The sequence below is a fragment of the Carlito syrichta genome, unplaced genomic scaffold (genome assembly GCF_000164805.1).
Source record: "Carlito syrichta isolate Samal-C Ts95f unplaced genomic scaffold, Tarsius_syrichta-2.0.1 Scaffold156281, whole genome shotgun sequence".
Taxonomy (NCBI): domain Eukaryota; kingdom Metazoa; phylum Chordata; class Mammalia; order Primates; family Tarsiidae; genus Carlito; species Carlito syrichta.
In genome coordinates this window covers 151,005-166,934 of record NW_007100377.1, presented here as the reverse complement: position 1 = coordinate 166,934, position 15,930 = coordinate 151,005, and the positions used below count along the sequence as shown (strand labels likewise).

Sequence of the window (15,930 nt, the reverse complement as noted above, 5' to 3'; positions counted from 1 at the left end):
TTGGCTGTGTGAACTTGGGGCAATTCATTTAACCCTTTGTATCTCTGACTTATCTGTAAAATGGGGAAACAAATGCCACTTAATGAGACTCAGTGCAAACACATGGTGTGGTTCAGTGCAGGGCCCTGAGGCTATTCTTCCCTTCCAGTCTTCCTTCACATGCTTGGAAAACTCAGCATTCTAAGGAACATGCTCTTAATGGATCTTCAAGGAACTGAAATCAAACAATTTGTATTGTGTTCATTTTCTCCATAGAAATGATTGCACTTATTCGCATCTCTCAGTTTTTTCTCTGAGCTAATTTCCAGATCTGAGTGTGCTGTGAGGCGTGAATGACAGCTTATCTTCCGAGAGTGTGGAATAAACCCTTAGCAGCCTCTGGCATTAAAGGACTTGACTTATCTCAGTGTGGTGGCAGAGAGCCCTGGCTGGGTTTACTTCTTTGTCGTTGCACTCGGTGTTGTTGCTTAGCACAGCTGTCAAACACCTCTAGTGATTCTAAGAGCACATTGATGGACAGTCGATTCCACTTCTAGGATATTCTAGGTCAGTAAGCACTTTCATTATTAGCATTTGCAATTAAAAAGTACATGCATAAAAGATTTTGTTAGCTTTAAGAACATGAATAAACACAGCCCTGAAAAAGAACAAAAATGCAGCCATAAGAAACAAAAACATGGATTTCGCAAATTGGATGGAGTTGGAGAACGTCATACTTAGGTGATCTACCACAGAAACAAAGAACCAAATCTGCATATTCTCACTCATAAGCGGGGCCTGAACATTAATCACATTAGCACAAGGGAGAGATTGGCAGTCTCTGGGCACTGCCAGGAAGTAGAGAGAGGGAGCACATAACAACACGAAGAGTACCAGGTCTTAAACTAGGGAGAGTGAAGGCCAGTTGGAGGCCCAAACTTCACCAGCATGCAGCCTACTTGTGTACTTAATCCTTACTTGTATCCCACATCTCTATGATAAAATAAATTTTAATAAAAAGAAAACTATCTCACTACTTTTTTTGATGGCAAAAAGTAAGCTTTAATACTTTAAGACTAAAAAGAACTATGAATATGTTACTTGAAATACATATAATGTAATCTTTTGTAACATGTAAAAGTTGCCTCACTCCACACTATAAATGTGTTTCTGAAAAGAGAGAGAGTGAAACAATCTGGATTTGAAATGTAATTGGGGAACTCACTCTTCCAAGGAACTCTTGATGTCATTTTTCTAAAGTTAATAATAATAATTTTGCTACTTTGGAATTTGATAGATAGTATCAATGTGTATACTTTTCTAAATGTGAACTGTCTTTTTCTTCTTTTTGGGATAAAACGGTATAGAATAATCATTTATTTCCTTGTTGTCCTCTATGGTTGAAGATGGCATACGAGGTACCAGTTCTTAGGGTGATAGGAGCCCTCCTCACAGGACTTCTCTCAGACAAAGTTTCAAAATTGTTCTTTCATGTGAAGCCCTTAATCCATTTGGATTTGTTTTTTTGCAAAAAGTGTGAAATAGGCCATTTTTCCAATAAATGATCCTAGGATCATTTTTGAAATTGTCTATCTTTTCCCCAGTGATTTGCAATGCCAACTATTCTGTATCAATTTTTCATGATTTTTTAGTTCTTTCACAGTCTGTTTTTTATTCTATTGATCTGTTTCTACAACACCACCACTCTATCTTGATTATTGTTGATTTTCAATAGATCTTAATATTGGTAAGAAAAGTCTCCCATTTAATTCTTTTCCAAGAATATCTCAGCTACTCATAATCCTTTGTTTATACATATAAATTTCAAAATAATCTTTTCAAAGTCTTGTTATGATTGTGATTGAAGTTTTGTTGAATGTACATATTAATTTGGAGATTATTGACATCTTTATTATATTGTCTTCTTATTCATGGACTTGGAACATTGCTGCATTTATATAGGTCTCTTTCCCTGTCCTTCAATAAACTTTTTTGCTCCTGGGTAGCATGTTTTATGTGGGCTGAGTCACTTAATATGGAGTATGGGAGTCAATATAGTACTTTAAAACAGGGCTGCCCATCCCAAAATATGCCTTTTTTTGAGGAGATTATCTACATGCTCTGTTTCAGATCTCAGGAATGAGTGGGAAAGAGCAGCAGAAGAAACAACTTCCAAGGCCCAACTAGAGGCCCCAAAGTTAATCAACACTAATACTGGCAAGGATGTGGAACAACAAGAACTCTTGCTGTGAGGAATAGAATTGGGAAAATCATTTGGCATTAACATAAAATTGTTAGAGTCTTTCATGACTATTAACATACAGTTCTATTCTGGTATTTATTCTTCTTAAAGAAACTCTAAGCCTGCACTGTTCAATATGGCAGTTATTAGCCACTTGTGACTATTTAAAAGTAAATTAAAATTAATTAAGATGAAGATGAATACAATAAAATTTTCAGTTCCTCAATTGCACTAGACACATTCCAAATACTCAGCATCCTAAAGCAGTTCCAGTGGCTACTGCATTTGGACAGTTCAGATACAGGCTGCTTCCATCATAGCAGTAAGTTTTATTGGATAGCACTTCTAAAGTAACTTCTTAACCAGAAAATAACGATACTATTATTCATAGTTGTACTGCATATGATGGGGGGAAAAAGAAACAATCCAAGTGTCTATAAACAGCATAATGAATAAATACTTTCTTATATATGTATAAAATTGACAAGTATTCATAGTAAGTATCAATGAACTATAGTTATGTGCATTGATGTGTGTGCATTGAAAAACATTCAGTTGAGCACAAAAAACAAGTCACACAAGAAAACATATAACATGATTTAATTTATACATAAGTTAAAATAGGCAAAACCTGCCATATAGCTTGTTAAATATTATTATCGCACCTGGTTTGAGAACGGGTACTCCAAAGTCTTAAAAGTTCCTGGGTAGGTACTAAATGTAATGTTATGCTTCTGAAGTGGGATCCAAGACAGAGAGGGTTCCAAGAACCTAGAGTCATGTTCAAAGACCACCTAACTTCACTGGTTTCTTTTCATTCTGGAGAACTTTATTGGTTGCACTTTTTCAGGGTCTGTCCACTACTCACAGGAAACAGCAGAATTCCTAAGGATGCTGTCCAACAGCTCTAACCTTGTCTGGATCCCAGATGCTCTCGAGAATCAAATGAAGTTCAATGTTATTGTCTTCAATTTTGTACATTTATAACCAGTTTTAAAAATTGGCACAGAACTTTGCAAAACAGAGGTTCTAAAGCATTTTGCAGTGAGATTGAAAGCATGTTGTATAATTACTATTTTACTTCCCATATGCGTGGGTTCTCTTAAAACATCTAGACAGAACTTTTGCATCTTTGGCTTAGCAAAATATTGATCCCCAGTCTATTCTGAATGAATTGTAACACATTCCAAATGAGTAGGATCCAAGATAATGAGATCAGTACAAAATAACAGAAAGCTTTTTAAAAAAATTTTTATTTTATCAAACATATTTTTTGTTTTAAAATTGTGGGTTAGGTATACAAATATGCATTGTTCAGGCACCCTTGTTGATAAGGGGTGTCCTCTTGTCTCCAGACAGATATTGGCTACCATTAATCCCACCTCCCTTCCCCTCCCTGTCCCCCCCATAGTTTCCCGCCACTGTCAATCCTTTTTTTATAGTATTACGATAGATGTTCAAGGTCCACTTATGAGTGAGAAAATGTGATACTCAGCTGGGCTTGGTGGCTCAGCCTGTAATCCCTTGCTTGGGGATGCTGAGGTGAGTGGATTGCCTGAGTCCGCAGGTTAGAGACCTGCCTGGGCAGCGTGGTAGTGAGCACCTGTAGTTCCAGCTACTTGGAAGGCTGAGGCGGAAGGATCGCCTGAGCCCAGCAGGTCGAGGTTGCGGTGGTCGGAAGCGGTCACTGCACTCCAGTCTGGGCGACAGAGTGAGACTCCAACTCAAAAAAAAAAAAAAGAAAAGAATGTGATACTCAGATCTTTGTTTAACAGAAATCTTTTTTTCCTCCAGCCCCCCTAAGGTTTCTTGTCATCTTATTCTTTTGCCCCCTAAAATGTAAAAATTTACAGCAAGATCAAAATATAAAGATTCAGTGAGATCAAAATTGGGGTAGGACGTGAAGATATTTAGACCTTTTGGAGTCATGTGAGAGTCATCAGGAATAGCTTCTAGAGAAAAACATGGAGATGGTGAGACTCTGCAATTAAGACCTAAGGTGTCCCAGGCTTAGAAGAGGGATGATATTTTCCCTTCCTCCATGCATGAAGCCAACCTTCTTCCTCAACCACCCAGCACAGGCGTGGGTTTAAGATGCTTTACTAAGCATGCATCTCAAGATGTTGTAAGCACTGAGATGTGGTTATAGTCATTTTTCTATTTTATCTCTTAATCAACTAACTAAAAATATAAACATTCTGATGAAAAAATAGATCCAAATATTTAACCCCATATCTTCTCTTATGCCAAGTACAAGGAAGTCAATGAAGTCTCAGTGACATGATTTTATGTTTGAGAATGTAAAGAACTAGAATTCTGCAATGTGGGATGCATGTCTCTCCCCTTGACCTTTGAAAAAACACTGTGTGTGAGGATTATAAGTGCCACCACTTACATTGCTGTCCTGTGGCAGTTACATGCACATGCCTGCCATTTAGAATTTTGGAGTGTGCGTTGACATCTGTGTGTGTGTGAAGATAAATGAGTGCTTGTTTTGATGCAGGACATGTTACAGGAGCCTTGTTGGTATGCTGTCAGAAACCTTGTATAAAACATACTGCTTAAAGAATAGCTTATGGCCCTTGGATTGGGGTAGGATGTGGACCTGTTCAGGATATAATCTATTTCAAATATACAATTGTTTTTGTACTATAGGAGTGGAAATTTGAATAAAAATAGAACACTGAATCAAAATCAACAACTACTAAACAAATGTACAATGAACTACTAAGTATATTCTTTCTTTCTTTCTTTCTTTCTTTCTTTCTTTCTTTCTTTCTTTCTTTCTTTCTTTCTTTCTTTCTTTCTTTTTTCTTTTTTCTTTCTTTCTTTCTTTTTTGAGTTGGAGTCTCACTCTGTTGCCCAGGCTGGAGTGTAGTGGCATGCGCACAGCCACCGCAGCCTCATTCTGCTGGGCTCAGGCAATTCTTCTGCCTCAGCCTTCTAAGTAGCTAGAACCACAGGCATATGCCACCACCCCTGGCTAATTTTTTTTAAAATTTATTATAGAGATGAGATCTCTCCAAGTTGCCCAGACTGGTCTTGAATTCGTGGGTTCAGGCAGTCCTCTCATCTCGGCCTCCCAAAGTGCTGAGATTATAGGCATGAGCTGCCATGCCTGGCCTAAGTACATTATTTCTATAATAATTTTAAAAATTGTTATAAAGTTTTGCATTTTAGGAGTCAAAAGAATCAGATGACTAGAGTCAGGTATTGTGGCTCACACTTGTAAGCCCAGCACTTTGGGAGATCGAGACAAGAGGACTGCTTGAGGTCAGGAGCTCGAGACCATCCTAGACTGCATAGTGAGACTTCCTCTCTACAAAAAAATTAAAAAAATAAAAATTAGGCAGGCATGGTAGCATGTGCCTGTAGTCCTAGCTACTCAGGAGGCTGAGGTGAAAGTATCACCTAAGATCAGGAGGTCAAGGCTGTAGTAAACCATGATTGACTCCAGCCGGGGTACAGAGTGAAACCCTAATAAAAACCAACAACACTAAGAACAAAGATTGCTAAAAAACCTTAAGGGAGCCTGGAGAAAAAAGCTAAGTGGAGATTTTGTAGCTGATTAGGGTAAATGTAGAAATTTAACTTAGAAACTAAGAGTGCGTTCCAGTGCACCAAATGCCTTGATATAGCCCTCTGGATACAGTGCCAGGATGCTTGAGTAATTGCACAAGGTATACACTGAACAAGTCAGAGGGATACCAGTGCCACCGCCTCAGAAGGCAAATCAGCCCTTGAAGTTGTCCACAGGTCCAGCCTGACCACGCTGCAGTTGCTACTGCCAAAAACTAATTGAGGTGGAAAATGTGATTAATCTGATTTGTCTTTTCTACACCGGACACAATCAATTCTACCATTCCTTTTTCAGATCAAGGCATTGGAAATTTTTCATCTGCCCAGTAATGTTATTTGCCAAGCTTCTGCTGCAGTCACATGATAATCAATTTTCTTTAGTCATAAAGATGAATTTGGCAGAGATTCTTGTCCTATTAACAATTATTTGCATAGACAGAGGACCTCACATCCACATCCTGCTGCAAATTGCCACCTGCCTCTTCCCTGGTCTGGTTAGCCTTTCAGCATTGTTGCTCATGCCACAGGCTGGTGGAATAGTGGTTTAAAAGTGTGATAGTTTGTTCATAAGAGTCAGACTGCCTGGTTCAAATTGTGACGCCATCACTTTGTAACTTTGTGACCTCTGGCAAACTATGGAACCTCAGTATACATCAGATGGTATATGTAAATCACTCAGTACAACGCCTCTTTGTAGGAGGCACCTAATAAATTTTCTTGCCATTATAATTAAGCACTTGACTCATTTTTTAAAAGTCATTTTAGCCAGATCAAACCTGTAGGAAAAAGGCTATTGATCATAAGGTTTATACTTTCCAGTTTCTAAAAATGTACACTCCTAAAATTAATATGAATTCACTTTTGTCTATTGACTCGGAAAGTGTAGATATTTTGTCTGCAGAAATGTTTATTTTATGATGTAAGCTGCACCACTCAAACTAGTATGTATCCTATTCCCATTGATGTGTATTTTGTTGATTCTTAAATCCTATGATATGCATGTGTGAAACTGAACTCCATAAAAGCAGAATTTAGGCATTCCTGCCTAAAGGAAATAAATTGAAAAGAAGGGAAGCAGAGCCTCTGTAGGGAGAAAATTGTCCTATCTCTCAACCAGTGTCAGAATGTAGAAATATTTACAAAATGCTCATTAAAAGAAATAGGGATTGCAAGATAGAAGCAAAATCTGGTGCACAAGTTTACACTAGGGAGATAAGAAAGGCTAGGCCCCTATAGGGGATTTTGTTATCCAATTACTGCAACCTGACTTTTGGGGGGAGAGGAAGAATGATAGGGGGAGGGAGAGAGAGAGGAAGAGTTTCCAAACTTGTCTCCAGTGACAGGAGACATTTACGCTCCACAAGATAAAACTGCCACTTAGAGCCCAGGAGAGCTAAACCTTCCTGGCTTGGCCTGGGCGCTCCAGTGGAGTCATGGATTCTCCAGTCCTGCGACTGTGTGCTCTTTTCTGCTTGGTGGCTCACTTGGTTTCTGGCAGCCCCATCATGAGCCTTGAGCAGTCACCTCTGGAAGAAGATATGCCCCTCTTTGATGATGTCTTCTCAGAGCAAGACGGTGTCGACTTTAACACGCTCCTCCAGAGCATGAAGGATGAGTTTCTCAAGACATTGAATCTGTCTGACATCCCCACACAGGATTCAGCAAAGGTTGACCCACCAGAGTACATGTTGGAACTCTACAACAAATTCGCAACAGATCGAACCTCCATGCCCTCCGCCAACATCATTAGGAGTTTCAAGAACGAAGGTACGTTTACTTTTTCCCTCATGAAATTTGGCTTGGATTTTTTTCAAGAAGCAATAGGTAAATTTACAATGCATGGGAATGATATGGGTAAGGGTGAAAACATCTATATAAATGTGTACGTACACACAGATACGCAAAAAGAAGTGCACATCTTGGTTTGTTCCATTTATGTGATCATATTTCTAAACCTCAAAAGATACTTGAAAACATCTTTTAATCCAAAGCCATACAACGTCTATCATTTTGACATAATTGGATTTTTAAAAACTGTACTTTGGAAACCAAGTAACACAAAGAATTAGTATTGGTCTACTGTTATGCCTTTGTCATCTTCCAAACAGGCCTTGATTTCCACTTACTTTTAATTTACTATAAAAGTTGTCAACTTCTACTTAGAATGTAAATCACAAAAATAGCCAAAACCCCAAAATTTGTTTTGTTCAAACTTTGATGAGTTTTTTCATCTTGTGACCTTATTTAAGAAATGTTCACATAGGTTGATAAAATAGGGATTTTTCCTAAAGTTGTACTGTGTTTGATGTGTCATGTATAACCTTGGGGCACTGTTTATAGTTTCCAGGAAATGTGCATGGCCCACGAAGTGTCCATCTTGTCATTTCTGTCTTTATGACGAGTGGTGTACAAGCTTTAAATTATTGGTGAGAAAAATGTGTTTTCTTCTCCCAGATCTTTAAATTCAGTAATTAAATTTAATGAACTAGCAAGTTATTATTATTGTTGTTGTTGTTGTTTTACTTAATATGGCACTAGTGAGCCAAAAAGGAAATCTGATATCTGGATATCTGTGGTAGAGGCTCTGGATCCAAAAAGACTAACTCTTTAATATTTGTCAATTATATTTTTGTTTTATACATTAACCAGGTATGAACGTTTTTTTAAATCAATATTGGCCAGATGTTCCTGAAAGCAGAAAGGCCGTGGTGAAGAAATAGCTCAGGATTTGGAATTTTGAGAACTGGTTGACTTGATAGCTATAAATAATTAGCTTCATATCTCTGAGCCTCAATTTTCTCATCTGTAAAATGGGGGTAATAATACCTACATAACACAGTTGAGCAATTCAAAAAAGGTTGCAGATAAGAAAACGCTCCATTTACTATGGTGCTGAGCAAACTTTAATGACTACTAATGAGTTACTTAATAGTCAAGGCATTAGAGTAAAAGTTGAGTAGGTATTCCTTAGTCCCTGAGATATTATTTGCCTTTGTTATTTAATTGGTCACCAAAGTTCCCATTTAGTATCATATCATTGATCGAAATGGCAAGCTGAGATTACAGTTTCCTTTCGGTGTTGAGACTGAATTGAAAATGAATACCTTCCTTCTGTGGGAGTCAACCTAATACTTCTCAGCACTGAGCCCTAAGCATCGGGCTCAGAGTGTGGGTGAGAAAATGTTGTTTGCATGCTCTGGGAAAACATAACTCTTTTCAATTCTCACTCCTCTTATAGAGAATTTGGATGATCTACATCAGGATATGAGTTTACCATGTTTGCTATTACTGGAGATTAGTGAGGGCAGGAGCATATCTCTCAGCGGACAACCCAGGTTTCTGCACCTCTGCCAGTCTGTGGGTGGAAATGTGCAGTGAGGATGAGAATCCTCACACAGTATCCCGTTGGCTGCTATTGTCTCTCTTCTGACCCCATGGGCCTGCTTGGTGCAGCTCCCAGGGGACAAAGACCAAAAATAACTCCAAACCTAACTCATCTAGGGAAAATAAGTGCCACCTCCGAGGTGAGAAAAGCATGCCCTCAATTCCTAGCACTGCTCCTTCCTCCCCTTGTCAGCTGGAGAAGTCAGTTCTCTGCATTGAGGGTCAATTTCTTGTAGTGAAAAATGAACAGATGATCAGTTCCTGCATAAAACTGTGCTTGCAAAGTGTCTGGAAAATTTGTCAACAGACGTTAGTTCTCTCGCCTTGAAATGTAACTCCTCCAAGCAATTATTGCATTTGCACATGCACAGAACTTCACAGCAAACTTATTTTTAAACAGCTTTATTGAGGTATAATTGACATACAAAAACTGCACATATTTAAAGTGTATAATTTGATAGCTTTGGTCATATGTAAACATTCATTGAGACCATCACCTCAATCAAGGTGATGAATATATCCATTACCACCAAAGTTTCCTTGTTGCCTTTGTAATCCCTTCCTCCTACTACAGTGCGTTTTTATGTTATGCTTTTCTTAGATAGAGCAACCAGTCTGCTCTCTCATTTTTGGTTTTCTTGTGCTCCCCTTCCAAGGAGAGTCAAGTCTCCTCCATTCTCATAGTGAGGAGACACTTCCAAGCTACTTCTGTTTCTTACCCAAGAACTTGGTGATGTACTAAGGACATATGTCCTGCTCATAAGTCAATTTGGTCTGGAGTCCAGAATCATCAACTCATCAATATTTTTAAAGCACTTATTATACTTAAGGCATCGTAATAGGATAGAGACATGGTAACTGCCACAAGGTTGATGAAAATCTGGCTGAGAAGATCCATTCATAAAATACAACTGATTACAAGGTTGTAAATTACAAAGGTCAAAGGAGAGATCTATAGAGTAAAAGCTCAAGTGACATAGAGGGGAGTGAACTTCCAGGAAGAGATAAGGAAGGACGGATTTCACAAAGGGGCCAGACCTGGATAGGCAGAGAGGAGATAAGAGGACTTTCTAAGGGTCAGCATCACAATCCCAAAAATGCATGAAAAAGGGAATGTTTTGGCAACTGGTGAAAACATTAGTGTACTTGAAATGGGAGGATTTACGAATCCTTCTGATTTTTCAACAAATATTAGACAATCTTGGCTGCGTTCAGTGTGGTATTGTTGAAAACTCAACACATATTAATTGAGCAATTGCTATATCCCATGCACACAGAGAATGAATGGGAACTATGGCTGGATCAAGAGGTTATGACCTGGCTATAGCTGGTCGCGAGAGCCACCAGAGAGTTTAAATTCATTTCATAGGTCAGTATTTCCTACAGGGAGTGTGTAAGATGCTTTTAGGTAGTACCCATTGGAAACTGTGAATCATATGAAATCACTACACATTTTTATTAATGTGGATTAAAAAAAAAACCTCACATAAGTTATCACCTCAAACCCTTCCTTTCATGAATGGCATTGCTTAGGACAGGTTTAAAAGAGGTAATAAGTGTAAAATAATCATATTGAGTTCAAAGAAAACTGTATAAGATTGCAATTTGAACCAGGGACTCCACTGAAATCATAAATTAGGTCTACCATTGGGAGAATGCTGCCAAAGATGACAGAGAATGACTCTGTGGTGGTCCCCAGCATCTTTGATGTCATGTAACCCTTTGTTTATCCGATGACAAATGCCCTCAGGAATTCCTTGTGGACACATACTATCTGAGGCAAGCATTTAGGCAAGTTTTAGGCTCACTGTAAAATGCTCAGATGGAAAGTCAACATGATAGTTTTTGGAGGTATACTTCTAAGACTAAAGGAATTTTAATCAAAAGTTATTTCATAGCCGGGCTCAGTGACTCAGCCTGTAATCCCATGCCTTTGGGAGGCTGAGGTGAGCGGATTGCCTGAGCCCGCGGGTTCGAGACCCGCCTGGGCAGCGAGACCTCATCTCTACAATAATCAAAAAATCAGCCAGGCGTGGTGGCACATGCCTGTAATTCCGGCTACTGGGAAGGCTGAGGCAGAAGGATCGCCAGAGCCAAGCAGGTTGAGGCTGCGGTGGCCGGGAGCGGCCACTACACTCCAGTTTGTGCGACAGAGTGAGACTCCAACTCAAAAAAAAAAGTTATTTCATAAACATTCTTTTTTATTTTAAAGATGTGGGGTACAAGTCAGGATTGGGTACATAAGTCAGAAACATTCTTGAGTGATTTGTATATGCCAAACTCTAGGGGTACAAGACTAAGCCAGTCAACGTAGGCCCAAGTTTCATTTTCTTTCATTCTTCCTTAGAGAAGCCACACAACCAAAAATTAACTGCTGTGACTCCCTTGGTTTATGACTGTCGTGTTGTCCTTATCAGGCTCTGTTGCCTAGAGCAGGGGTCAGGAAACTTTTTCTGTAAAGGGCCAGACAGATAGTAAATATTTTAGGCTTTACAGGCCATATGTTCTCTGTTGTGACTATTTAACGCTGCCATTTAGTGCAGAAGAAGTCACAGACAATACAGAAACAAATGAATGGGGCTGTGTCACAATAAAACTTTCAAAAACAGGGAGCAGGCCCAAACTGGCCCATGGGCTCTAGATTACTAGCCACTGATTCAACTGGTGATCCAGTGTCTAGCCAACTGTGTGGGCATCTCCACCCTTTACAAACACAAATATGAAAATTCAGGAAGTCTTCTCCCTGAAAAGTACAATCACGATATGTTACATTTGATTGCTATTTACCGACTAGAAAAATTGAGGATTTGCCCACACAGATCTCCGAGGCCTCTTCCATTTCTGTCGTTCTGTGACTAATGAGCTTACTTAAGCAAAGCTGACTGAGTTTTATTCCATCCATTACACCATAACTTTCCATTGTAGTCTTGGCCGTTTAACTCAGTGGGGCATTCTACCATTGACCTTTCAGTATTTTCTGTATCAAAATGCTGGGAGGAGTTACAAAAACTGCGGCACTCAAAGGCGTCGTATCCAGACTGAGCGATGATCCAGGAGTCCCACTCTACATTGTGCTTGTTTTCGTTGATTTTCTCTCCTAATTTTCCCTGTATTAAGCTTTCTTCATGGCCGACCCTCTTACTGCATAAGTAAGCATCTGTTTTTCCTCAGAGACATACCCAAAAATTAATTTTTGCAAATCTCCTTTTTTCAGATTTATTTTCCCAGCCAGCCAGTTTTAATGGGCTCCGGAAATACCCTCTTCTCTTCAATGTGTCCATCCCTCACCATGAAGAGGTCATCATGGCTGAACTCCGGTTGTACACGCTGGTGCAAAGAGATCTCATGATATACGATGGAGTGGACCGGAAAATTACCATTTTTGAAGTACTAGAGAACAGAGAGGACAACGAGGGTGACAGAAACATGTTGATCCTAGTGTCAGGGGAGATCTATGGAATCAACAGTGAATGGGAGACCTTCGATGTCACAGATGCCATCAGACGTTGGCAAAAGACAGGCTCATCCACACACCAGCTGGAGGTCCACATTGAGAGCAGACACGGCGAAGTCGAGGACGCCAGCAGGGGACGGCTAGAAATAGACACCAGCGCCCAGAATAAGCACAACCCTTTGCTCATAGTGTTTTCTGATGACCAAAGCAGTGTCAAGGAGCAGAAAGAGGAATTGAATGAAATGATGGCTCATGAGCAACTTCTAGAACTCAACAACCTGGGCCTGGATGAACTTTCCAGTGGACCTGGGGAAGAGGCTTTGTTGCAGATGAGGTCAAACATCATCTATGACTCCACTGCCCGAATCCGAAGGAACGCCAAAGGAAACTACTGCAAGAGGACCCCGCTCTACATCGACTTCAAGGAGATTGGATGGGACTCCTGGATCATCGCTCCGCCTGGATATGAAGCCTATGAGTGCCGTGGTGTTTGTAACTACCCCCTGGCCGAGCATCTCACACCCACAAAACATGCAATTATCCAGGCCTTGGTCCACCTCAAGAACTCCCAGAAGGCTTCCAAAGCCTGCTGTGTGCCCACAAAGCTAGAGCCCATCTCCATCCTCTATTTAGACAAAGGCGTCGTCACCTACAAGTTTAAATATGAAGGCATGGCCGTCTCTGAATGTGGCTGTAGATAGAAGAGAGGTCCTGTGGCTTATTTAATAACTGTAAATGTGTATATTTGGTGTTCTTATTTAATGATATTATTTAATAAGGGTGTACATATGATAGAGACTTGCTGCCTTAGGAAAATAAGTCGGTTTTTTGCAGAAAAGGCATATTTTGCTATTCAGTCTAGTCCCTTCCAGTCAGTTCCTCTTTGGACTTGCCATTTCCTAAAAATGCCATTTCCATGTCAATTTGAAACAACAACCCCTAAAAAATTACAGAGTCAAAAGACACATATTCGTGTATGTATACAAATATGGACATATGTGAACTTATAAAAATCTTCTGATTCCATACAGAAAGACTATACGCATATACATGCATGAGTCACTTAAACGAGTACGTATTAAAGGCTAATGATATGTTCTCAGTCACCTTTTATCTGAGTAGGATTTATGTCAAGATAATTTGCATCAGGAATTTAGACATCTTAGGAAGCATTACACTTCCTAAATACTCTGGAAATGTACGTGTAGCTATGACCAGCTGAATTTCTGCAGTTGTTCAGAGCAGCAGGGCCTGGTAAAGGGTGCTTGAAGGGAGGGATTATTTGATACAGAACCCAAAGAAGTTGCTTCAAGAGACCTTAGAGGTATAGCAAGAGACAATAAACCCATGGGGGACCAATGGGCTCCAGAGGGTACTACCTGGTCAAAACAGGAAACAGAAGAAGCTTCAGGAGGAAATATGCTCCTGAGACAGTAGGAAAGCAAGGCTGTATGTGTCAGCCACTGTTGCTGCAGAGGGTGGAGGGGCTGGGAAGTGCTTGAAGGGAAGAAAGGGAAAAGAGGCTGTCCTTAGATGTGTCTGTGACATCATAAGCAGTTCTAGTTGGAGAATTAAATCTTTGGGACAAAATAAAAGCATCAAAGACCAAAGAGAAGGAAAATCAGAAGGGACCTGTTTATTGGACTCTCCACTTCTTCATATTTTTCTTCACTTGTTAATATTTTTCCCTCTGCTTTGCTCTTCTTCATCTTCTTCCTTCCCCTCGTTCTTCTTTGCCCTAGTGCCTCATGCTCTTCTCCCATCCCTGTGTCCCCTGTCCTCCTTGGCCTTCGTTTATCTGTGCTGTGTCTGGAAGGGGACACCTAAACACATCTGCTCTTAGGATGAAAGGAGGTTCATCTTTTAATTTCTAAGTTTTCCCCTGATATTTAATTTGACTTATTTTAATAACATCCTTTATGAAATGCTTTGTTCACCAAGAATCTTAAGCATAAGAAAAAAGAAAACCAGTATAAATAAGTATAAGAGAAAGAAAACCAGAGTCCAAGTGAATACATTTAAATAAATGAATTAATGAATAGACACACAGGTAAATGACTTAAAAGTTAGATCTGAATTTTGAAATCAAGTTTGCTCCATGGTAGAAATCTGTAACTTTCTCATGTTCTTGTTTCAATTTGCAACTGACCAGGACTGAGGGTCTAGGAAGTGTTCTTGATAGAGAGGGGTCCCGTGGGTTTGTTCAGCTGGTGGCAAGTTGGAAGGATGTCAGATTCCTGCTCCAGTCTTAACTCCCATCATCTTTTCCTCTTCCAGTCCTCAAGCATATACTGAGCATTGTGACATCTCAAGTCAGGTGGCAGAATGACTCAAACTAGACTAAGAATGTGGTTTCCAGTCCATTGTCCCTCACTCACCTTAGGGAATGCTTTCTTAAGAAGGTTAGCATTCTTTTTAACCCTCAGAAATGATCAGTTTTCCTTTTACAAATCTCTTACAGTTATAAACTTATCTTGCACTAGAAAATAGAGGTAAGGAAAGCTATTGAAGACTTTTTGCTCAATTAGGATCTCAGATTGTATATCTATTGTCCACTGGTGTCCAGAAGGCAAATTCTGAGGAATTCATTGCCCCTGAAAGAGTGGTATTTTTGACCATCAGTAGGTATACATTGATTGGTAATTTGAGAAAGTCATGCAACTCAGAATCCTTCATTTGTGGAATAGTCTCCCTATAACATGATTTGCGTAGGTGCATGTGTATATATATATCTGTGTAACTGGCTTTGGATAGCCATGCTAGGTGACCTCAGATGAATGTCGTGCATCTTCTATACTCCATGGTACACAATGCATACTCCACGGTACTTCTTATCCTTTCTAAAGGACACTGTAATAGATACACAGGCAAACCTCAGCTGACCAACATAGTTCTGGTTAGATAAAAATTAAGTCAATTTTTATTTGTGTCTAAAACACAGACAGTGGTGTGCTGGTAAATGACTTACAATCAGGAATACAGGGTGGGAAGAAGCCCTGAATCGTGGATGCCAGTGATGTAAATAAGCCTACCGTGGTCTGTTTCAAGCTAACAGTGTGATGTCAACTGGCTTGCGGAATTCCTGAAAATTTAAAAGCCAGCTCTCAGGAGCCACGCATTGGTTCTGGCACACTACTGACATTAGCACATGAATGCTAGAAGCTACAGATATGCAAGCTCTGCTTTCCACCATGCTCACTGCTATCTCCACCAGGCTTCTGGAGTAACTCATCTCCAGCACTTAACAATCACTCTTCTGTTAAACAGATATGAAAATCTAGCCTGTCGGCAA

At 39.7% G+C, this 15,930-nt stretch overlaps 1 protein-coding gene across 1 annotated transcript; it reads left to right on the top strand.

Moving 5' to 3' along the window:
- Positions 1 to 7,074: 7,074 nt before the first annotated feature.
- On the top strand, positions 7,075 to 13,486 carry BMP10 (bone morphogenetic protein 10). The gene is made up of 2 exons (XM_008051019.1): positions 7,075 to 7,567; positions 12,399 to 13,486. Exons 1-2 carry the CDS (start codon positions 7,234 to 7,236, stop codon positions 13,337 to 13,339), a joined length of 1,275 nt encoding a protein of 424 aa, XP_008049210.1. The 5' UTR covers positions 7,075 to 7,233; the 3' UTR covers positions 13,340 to 13,486.
- Positions 13,487 to 15,930: the final 2,444 nt, after the last annotated feature.